This window comes from Coenobita brevimanus, chromosome 107 (genome assembly GCF_032717465.1).
Source record: "Coenobita brevimanus isolate Jiangsu-jjx chromosome 107, ASM3271746v2, whole genome shotgun sequence".
Lineage (NCBI taxonomy): Eukaryota > Metazoa > Arthropoda > Malacostraca > Decapoda > Coenobitidae > Coenobita > Coenobita brevimanus.
Genome location: NC_137060.1, coordinates 24,489,455 through 24,499,587, shown reverse-complemented (window position 1 = coordinate 24,499,587; position 10,133 = coordinate 24,489,455). Strand labels below are relative to the sequence as shown.

At 41.5% G+C, this 10,133-nt stretch overlaps 1 protein-coding gene across 1 annotated transcript; it reads left to right on the top strand.

Moving 5' to 3' along the window:
• Positions 1 to 1,377: 1,377 nt before the first annotated feature.
• On the top strand, positions 1,378 to 4,785 carry LOC145416649 (uncharacterized). The gene is made up of 5 exons (XM_080285584.1): positions 1,378 to 2,440; positions 2,909 to 3,994; positions 4,313 to 4,376; positions 4,458 to 4,538; positions 4,644 to 4,785. The coding sequence occupies exons 1-5, from the start codon at positions 1,378 to 1,380 to the stop codon at positions 4,783 to 4,785; spliced, it is 2,436 nt and encodes an 811-aa protein (XP_080141710.1).
• Positions 4,786 to 10,133: the final 5,348 nt, after the last annotated feature.

The following is a 10,133-nucleotide window of genomic DNA, read 5'->3' as shown; positions in this document are numbered from 1 at the left end:
GCCAATGATGTGTTATTAGTTTTATTCTTGTTGCTATATGATTTTGAGTGAGAGAGAGAGAGAGAGAGAGAGAGAGAGAGAGAGAGAGAGGAAATCTGTGAGAATGAAAGATTGGGAGACAGACAACAAAGGAAAATAGAAATGAGAGGAAAGGAGAGAGGAAGGAAAGACAAAGGAAGACACCACACCACACTGTCACATCACACCATACCTCATCAAACCACACCATACCTCATCAAACCACACCACACTATTACTTCACCACACCACACCACATCACACCACCACACCAAACAGAATTATGATTCTCAGCCTAGGAGGAAGCGCAGGGCATGTGGAGAGTGATTGTGGTAACAGTGTGAAAAATTGGGCGACATTGTGTTTGCAGTGGGAATACAAGGCTTCAGAGAGAGAGAGAGAGAGAGAGACTACTGTATAACCTTTCTCTTTGGTTCTCACCTTTTGTCAGTGTACTTTCCCTGTAGTTCCTGTAGCCATTCACATCACCCCCTCTACCTCTCTTTCTCCCACCCCCTCATTACTCACTTCCCCACCCCCACCTCCCTCACCCACTCTTCTGTCTATGTATTGAAATGCACTCAACTGGAAGGGTGGGTACATGTAGTGTACGCATTTACTAGTATTTATGTGTCATTCCAAGTTACGTATGTAGCTGTCTGTATTATCTGTAAGTATGTAGAGACTGATGGATATGATGTGTGTGTGTGTGTGTGTGTGTGTGTGTGTGTGTGTGTGTGTGTCTAAAAACTAACATTGATATTGTATACAGCTTTTAACTTCATCATTTCTAAGAGTATCGCTTGAGCTGAATAGAAGATTTTAGTGGTACTGTAGCAAGAAAATGAAAGTCATCATACAGATGGAATAAAAGCATGTGGCAGTGAGTATGATAAAAAAGGTACAGTTCATCATACTGAATGGTAGTTTGCTGGAGACACACAGTACTGCCAGGATGTGTGGAATTTACTGTTTTTCCCAAAAGTCCTGTGAGTTCTGTTCATTTCCGAGCAGTCTCTTAGCTAAACGTGCAGAAACTGACCCTGATGACACTGATCTAAGGCCTTTGTCATCAGTGATTGTTGTGAATACATGGGGCTGATTATGAAAGTCCATGGAGACAGAAGCCAGAGAGGTGACAGGACATTGTGCCAAGAGTACATTATGTATCCTTGAGTGCACACAGATTTGGGGTGGTTACAGTATTGTTACATACTGTATTTACAGTTATTACACTGCATAAATATTTTGCATATACAGTATATTACAGTAACTAATGCATCATCATGTATTCACAGGTGTGGGGTGACGCACAGGACGGTGGCAGGATGTGAGGGTGACAGCGGTGGTGGGAGTAACATGGCCCAGGAGTTCCTTCCACTGTGTGACGTCCTCTTCAACATCATCTCACTGGCGTCATACTTCTGTGATGTTGTGTTTGATGTGGTCACCATCTACACCCTGTATGACCAGCAGCAGGTTGTATGGTTCTCACTGGCACTCTCTAGTGTCCTGCTCTCCCTCGTGGTATGTCAACTCTGCTCTCTCAAGTGGTACCTCTCCAGCCTGCGTAAAGACCTGGCTAAGAAGGATTGCGATCTGGGACTCATGATTCTCCTGCACTTCTTCCAAGGTGGTGTCCTGTGGCGGTACTTCAAGCTCTTCATCCCAGTGGACCTGCGCTACGTCAAACATGAGGTGCGAGACCTGTGCATGTTGCGGCTGGTGCACGCATTCTGTGAGGCGGCCCCCATGTTGCTCATACAGTTATACCTCATCTGGCGCAAACCCTCACTGGCACACATCACGGACCTCAACATGGTATCCACGGCACTCTCATTATTCAGCGTGTGTTGGGCACTGGCCTCATTTAATAAAAATGTCAGGCGACACAATGTCCACAGGCTTATACTGACATGGCTCGGGGTGATATTCCAATTCATGTGGCGGTTGGGAACCATAACATCACGATCACTTGCCCTGACTGTCTATGCTACATTATATGGCTACTGGGTTTTCCTGGTCATAGCCTTACACTGGGTATCAATGTTCCTGTGGCTTATCTCGCCAAAGAATGTTTTCCATGGTGAAAAGATGCCCATGTTCAAGAAGGTGGGGTTCTCCATGCTCATTGCCTTCTGCTACATCTTCTGCTACATCAACCTTCAAGAGATCAATGCACGACAAAAGATGGTGGCCTTCTACATTACAATGCTGCTGGAGAATGCCCTGCTCATTGCAGTGTGGCTGGGCAGTCTTCGAACATCTCCTTGGTACCAATACCCCGTCACAGCACTGGTTTTTGTGGCATTTGGGTTTGGGGTGGTGTTTATGGTACTATACTACCAGCACTTCCATGTGAAGCGACTCAAGCACAGTTACACCATGTCCTCATCCATCAACACATATTCACCATGCACAGGTCAGTGGCTCATTGTTGCTGGGCACTCTGAATATAGTTCTCTGCTTCTGTGTTTTTCAGTCTTCCTTTACCTTTATCTTACTTGTCCCATTATTGTTTGTATTCTCTCATCTTAATATTACTTTAATATAAGTTCATTGTTGCTTTTAAATCTTAAATATTTTACAGAATAATTCTTTTACCATAACGTTGCTCATATATGAAACTGCCGTCCAGCTTTATCTTCTTCAGCTTGATGGTTTTTTCTAATCCTGTTATCTCCTGACTCTTCTATTCTGTTAATGATAAAAGGTTAATGATTTTATTCAGTATACTAATCTGCAGAGGATAATGCAGTATACAGTCAGTACTCACTTTAACTCAAGAATATGTGCTGGAAAATGCTACTTTTAAGTGAAGCAGCTTTAAGTGAGATGTGCTCTTGGTTCAGGATAATGTTTATGATAATGATATTTGTTTGTGTTGCAGGGTGTCAGCTGGGCCAATGCACAGACAAGAGTCACCGAATGCCCTTCCCGTACTACCTGAATGAACTCTCGGCCAGTGACAACAGCACCATCGCTTCCAACAGCCACAACAACCACCACAACAACAAGCCCAACAACCTGGAGACAAGTGAGGCCAGGGGCAATGGCACTCATCACAACCACCACAGCCACAACCATCATCACCACAACCATCACCATCACCACCACAATCACCAGAATCCCACAGATGGGTTGCATGTTCCTGGTGTATTTACCTGCCGCTTCAACCCTGGGATCAAACGCAAAAAGAAAAAGCCCACAAGTTTTGTACCACCACCTGTTCCAGTTCTGCCATCCATTGCTGTAGCTAATAATGCCCCTGGTCGAGCTGTGCCATTCTGGAAACGTCCCTTGCCACAATCCATCTCCAGTGACCATGAGGGGAGTGTTGGCTCACGTGTAAACATCCAGCAAAAACTTCAGGAGAAGAAGCAACAGCAAATAGCCGAGTTGAGGCAGATCGAGGAGGAAATAAAGGCAGGGAAGCTGAAGCGGCCGCACCCCAGTGATATCTCAGAATCAGGCACACTCAGACAGCCAATCCCACGGGCCAAGAAGCAGCCATGGTTGAGACCTGAACCACTGGATTATGCTTATTTAGTGGTGGAGCCATCAGCCGCTCCTGTACCTGCCCCAGCTCACAGGAAACACCGGTCACAGACCCCAGAGATCCTGTTGGCACCACACTACCTGGACAACACTAGGGTCTACTATGACTACCAAGACCCACGCTGGAAATATGGCAACAACTACCACCTGCCCTCAGATGACATGAGTGGCTCCTCCCACCACTCCAATAACAAGCACTCCACGCGGCGTCGACCCCGCAAATCCCAAGACAAACACAGCCAGGACAATCGGGACAAGGTGATCTACAAGTCATATCGGATCCCCTCAGACCTGGACAGTCAGATTAGCCTCCCGCGGTCATACACTTTGCCGCGAGAATTCAAGTACTACCGCAGACCCAAGTCGAGGAAAGCTGTGCGTACAGATCACTTCATGGCATCAACTAACTCCAGTGATGGTATGACTATTGCTTTTCCATACAGGTTTAGGTAAAATTGTAGTTTATAGGCATCACCAGCAGGAGATTTCTAATATCTTCATGTAATTTATTTTTTCTGTTATGTTTGGTCTATTTTTATAATTTCTCTGCAACTATATTTTCCTCTATATCATTTCTATGATAAATATCTACTTACAGTACAGTGCATGCCAATGGAGGTGACTGAATAAATTATATTGGTGTAGATTATAACAGTGGTGATAATATGCGGATAGATTGTGATGATGATGATGATGATGATGATGATGATGGTGATGACAACCTAATCATTTTCAGGTGATGTTGACTCATGTGATGAAGGTGACCTGGAGGAGTCCATAGCCCCTCGTCTCAACAACAGCAGCAGCACTAGCCAAAACAACAACAATAATAACAACAACACCCAACAAAACAACAACAGTCAAAACAACCAAAACAACACCATGCTCTTCCACCTGAACCACCACAACCATCACAACCACCACTATCACCACCATTCCTTCCACCACAACCACAACAATAGTATTAACAGTTCCTCCACCACCACCACTACCAACAACAACAACACTTCTGCCAACATCCCACCACCTTGCAGCACCACTGCTAGCACTGCCACCACAACTACCACCACCTCCACCAACAACCACAACAGCAGTGGGGGCGGAATGGTGGTTCCTGAAAGTCCACCTCATCCTCAGCATCCACTCAGAGCCAGAATCCATGCGGCACTGCACAGGAATCTGGGCAACACCCATGAGACAAAGTTGTGAGAGAGAGAGAGAGAGAGAGAGAGAGAGGTCAGATTAGTCTCAGGATAAGCATTTTGTTATATATTCATAAATTTTGAATAATATATTGCCACGCTACACATATCGAAGTCTATTTATACAGCATATGCTTGTACTGTATACCTTGTCTGCAGTTAAGAATGTGAAAGTGAAAAGAAGCAGAATGTTTATCATATAGTTAATCCTTTCAGTACTCTTCTATGGCAGAATGTGGGTACTGTATTATTGTTACATATATATTTTCAGTCAGTGAATGTAACTCAAAACCTGGCAGTTCCAAAAGAAAATTTATTGGAAAACTTATACAGTATTGTAGTTTACAAAATATAGGAGATAACTGAATAACCATCTGATATGAAAAGCAGTCAAACTGAGAATATTGGAACTCAGATTTGTGATGAAATATATGAACTATTGGTGCCAAATGTTGTGTTTGCCAATAAGAATCAAGTGGCTTTCTTTTCTGTTTATGTCTTAAATTTTATATTTATTTATTTTTCATATTCATTTTTTAGCACTGGTCAGTATGCTTGAAAAAATGGGAGTTCCTCATTAGTTTGTGTGTGCCATGCTGATGATTTATGGATATTTTGTTTAAAGAGTTTTTGAAATTTCACTCAAAGTGTATAAGAGAGAGAGAGAGAGAGAGAGAGAGAGAGAGAGAGAGAGAGAGAGAGAGAGAGAGAGAGAGAATTTTACTTGGCACCAAATTTCAAAATTCCTGCTCTCTGACATCACAACTTTGGTCAACATGTCCAACTCAGGTCTGGTTAGGTCTTGTATGCATTGAGTTTTCGTATATTTATTTTATATGAGATACAGTCAAACTGTACCTCTGGGGGCCACTTGACTTTTTGTATGTTCTTTAACAGAATAACTTACTAATAACTCATAGTTCTTAGCTGTACAAAGACAGAAATGGCACATGGTCTATTTTTTTGCATGTGCTGAATTTACATGCTGTGCTTAGACATTTTGAAGTAGAAGCTACTTGATCCTGGATTTGGAAAGACTTATCAAAACTACTGGCCTTTTTTAGTCTGAAACATTGGCTACAAGCTGCTCCACTTTTGAGATCCTTAAGTAAGCACAGATTGGATAACTTTCACCACTGTGGTATGCCTATTTGGCCTGAGAAACCTCATCAGACTTGGGTGCTGTAAATATGGGACTACTCAATCAGCCTTCCTCTCCATCTCACAACCCTCAGACACTACCTAACTGACTCCTCCCTACACCCTTGTGCCCATTCTCCAGAGCTATGGATGTCACACTAACCAGATGTCACATCAGATATGTCTGGTAACCAACTGAGACTTTCTCCTGACCTTTATTGCCCACGGTGCCATACCACAGACAAGACTATCAACCAATTCTTTCTGTCCTGTCCAAAGTTCTACTTGTATCTTATACAGTACTTCTCTGTACTAGATTCTTGCAGTCCTCTCAATGAAGATAATATCATTTGCCTTCCAGTTTTGCTGACATGAAAAGGGTTGAACCCTCCACCAGCAATGACAATCACATGACTACTCAGCCTTCTGGTCTTCCAGTCCTGTGATCTAAGCATCATTCTAACAATAGGGTGAATACAGCTATGCCATCACCCCTGTCCTCTAATAAAGCAACAGCAGCATCTATCACACTCCAAACACTTAAGATCTGTGGCTTGTATTGTTGATTCAATGTTCACGGATGCCCAAGTAATGATTGGTTTAAAGGTCATGGATATCACAGTAATACCAGAAATCAACTAGCCAGACAAACCTCACAAGTATAGAATTATTGCTTGGAGCACCATAGTGGTAGAATTTGTCCAAGCTCAGTTTGCTGTAGGAAGTCTATTTTACCCATAGCATTTGTACAGTTCCCTATAAATTATCCCTTAACTAATTCCCACTCATATTATCAAGTTAACCTCATCAATCCCATGAAGTCTTTTATATTAAATTCTTGCTACCTCCAGACTATTTCAAGTTAGGAGAGACCACTCATATTACAAGAGCTAATGAAGGAAATATCAAACCTCCCCACTTTGAAAATTCCTCTTAGTCTGAGTGAAACTGTTTAGTGGTACCAGGAATAAGATAAAAAAGATGTGATGGTGTTGAAGGGGCTGGTATGCAGTGGTGGTTATGAAAGACAAATGTGCTGTATGTAAACAAACACTGCTTTTGTACATATTAGCCTAGTACTCTGCCCATGTGCACATAAAGGCACTATACTACTACAGTACTCAACACTTCCACACCTCACTGCTATACGGTAAATGTCCCTCAGCTTCCTTTGTATCAACTGAAACAATGATGGTGGACTGCAGGAGAGGGGCGCCTTGAGGCAGCAGTCCACCAGGTTCAGATTCAGATGAGCCTGGGGCAACAACAGCAACATCCACTACATGGCATCATCACAGCATCAGCTCTCTTATCCTTTTTTTTTTTTTTATATTTTTTTTACACTATATACAGGTACTGCCATTTCTGCAGTTATTTTCCTGATGTAGTCTCCAAATTCCCAGCTTCATTTCACTTACCCAGTATGAATGAGATAGACACATCCATAGCCAACTCATACAGGGTGTGAGCATCTGATACATTTTAGATATCTGAGCATCTCTAAGAACAGCTGTCTGTCTGCCTGTCTCTCCCAGTGATTTTGGACATGAGATGCTTCACTTCCATACGGTTTAGTGACATTAATGAAGCCACACCTCATCACACCACTCCACACCAGCCTGTCAACATTATATCATATCAAATAACCTCCCTCACCACACCACACCACACTGTACCACCACCTCACTACACAACACACCATACTACCTTCTCCCACCACAAAACACAGAATCATCCATTCACACCACACCATACTGAAGAGTCCTGAAGCTTCTACATCCATAACTTTTGTACTCATTTTAATACTAAGTGAGCATTATATATTGAATAATTTACTCAGGAACCTTACCCATCTGTGCTTTAACTGAATATCCCATCTAGTTTTGTGTACTGTAGTTCCCTTTATTTCTTACAGTAACACCTGCATAGTCTTGTATATTTCAGAATAAATGCTTAAATCTTAAATGCCGAATGGGAAGATAAGCTCTGAGTTTTTTGCCATAGTTTCTGAAGTATACTGAAGATAGGACATGTCTGGCTCTTCTACTGTATGATGTTGCTAACTGCTCTCCGTAATGATGGATGCAGGCTAATCATATCCAGTAACCACACGTCTGTTTCTACTTATAGCCAGATGCCTTCAACCAGGAAGGAATGACTACTACTGTAATTGCCTCCATGTCACACTGACCTTTGCCATTAGGCTGTCTTATTTCCACTCACACCCGTCTCTCTCATATACCCCTCAACCTCATCCATGTGCTTTCCATAAATGATCGTCAGAAATTTGGGGCTAACTTTTCCGTTTGGATTTTAATATTTAAGCATTTGGTCATCACATTCAAGATACTCTGCTCATTTTTCAAATAATTTGACTCATTCTCTAGTGCAATTTATGCCATCTTGTTAACTCAAAGAAATTTCAAGTAATGAATAATATCCATTTTATATTATGTTGTTTCACATTAACATCCTCACTCGGGTGATATCTTTTTTTATTCCATTCTTGTTACTACCAGATGATTTTGTTCAGTTAAGGAGAGATCTTTCATAGTGATTGGGTTAATGAAAGTCCTATCTAACCCCTCCACTACAAGAATTCTCACACCGAACTGAAGAAAATTGTTACGTAGCCCCAAGAACTGAATACAGAAGACAGTATTGAGGTGAAGAGGTTAAAAGAATGTATAACTGAAAACAACACTTGAATTAATGCAATCCATTGCTGTCATCTGTCAAAGAAATTTGTATATTAAATTACTGTATTTGGTAACATTAAGGACACAACGAAGCTCACCGTATCAGGCTAATAGTGTGTCCGTGTTGTTTAGTATTGCAAAACTATAGGGGCCAAAATTATTTGAGATGATGAGAACAATTTTGTTAAATTAGCATGTTGATTTTTTCTTTTTTGTTTGAGTACCAATACCCTAAGGGAGTTTCCTTAAGTTAAAATCATGTGTCATTACCCAGAATGAAATACAAAATACATCTGTGGTCTGAAGTAATCAAAACATACGCTATCTGACCTGGACGCCTTCATGAGTGCCAAACATTTAAAGTTTCAAAAAAATGTTGAGACTCCAATTGGTTACAGCAGATTGCAATATAACAATCCATCCGTTGTAATATTTCTTTATTTGTTTTGCGTCATATTCTCATCAACTTAGTGGGCACCCTAGAACCTATTCCTTAACTGTTTAGTTTATATCTTATGCTTTAACAGTTTCTTTTGCATTATTTATATCATAATACTGTACATTTAATATGCATAAATACAAGAAAATGTAAACATCATATGGACACCCAATGGTCTAATGGGCTTAGGTGCTCCAAATGGATTTGACCCATAAGTTTACATCTGAGGAAGGGTTGGGGTTTATTGCTTACTGTTGCTCAGGAGATAGTAACTGGTCACTCTTGCCTTCACTGCATGGACTGGTTAGCCTAACTCCAGGCCCATAAGATCCTGAGGGTGCTGTAGAGGCCTTGTTGATGGATGGGTATTAATGTAAAACAATAACCACCAGTCCTTTATTACTCCCTTCAAGGTGTAGCTATGGGTCTGAGGCAAGGCTGTTTAGTCCAGTATACTTAAGGGTAGATTATCAGACAAATATACTACCCTTGGCGGCATTAGTAATAGTAATTGCAACCCCAGGCTCATCCAAATGTGCACTCAGTGGACTGAAGCCAAGGTTACCCTTCTACAGTCCACCATCATCTTTTTAGGGGATATGGAGGGAATTAAGAGGTGTCTGTATAACGTGGCAAAGGAGCCACCCAGACATATCAGTGCCACCACATGAAGGCATCCCTGTTTAGCATTACATAACTGAAAACCACCAGGCACCTCATGGGGACTGAACCTCTGCAAGGCTTTCACTCTAACTAGGGTCTTTGGACCACTAAGCGGGTACCTTTAAACGTGCCATGTGTAAAAAATATGCTAGTACGGAAGAAGTGCTGGGGAGCCTACCAAGTTTACCAGAATATGAACATTTGTTTGTCTTTAACTAACCCTCATAACTAAATTCATAATACTCGTAATCTTGTACAAATTGCAGGCGGAATGAGTGAGAGTACCGGTAATTGTCCTTGTACATGTTATTGGTGTAAATTTGTGTACATAGGTTTTATTTTGATATTTAGTCTATGTTGACTGTAATGTTGCTCTAGTGTAAGAATGATTTTTATTAAAGTTGTATATTTAAG

Excerpts from the sequence above, each read along its gene's own strand:
- LOC145416649 (XM_080285584.1), top strand. The coding sequence starts at position 1,378 with ATGGCCCAGGAGTTCCTTCCACTGTGTGACGTCCTCTTCAACATCATC. Across the intron at positions 3,995-4,312 it reads ATCAACTAACTCCAGTGATG|GTGATGTTGACTCATGTGAT; the intron begins GTATGACTATTG and ends AATCATTTTCAG. Across the intron at positions 4,539-4,643 it reads CACCACAACCACAACAATAG|CACCTCCACCAACAACCACA; the intron begins TATTAACAGTTC and ends CACAACTACCAC.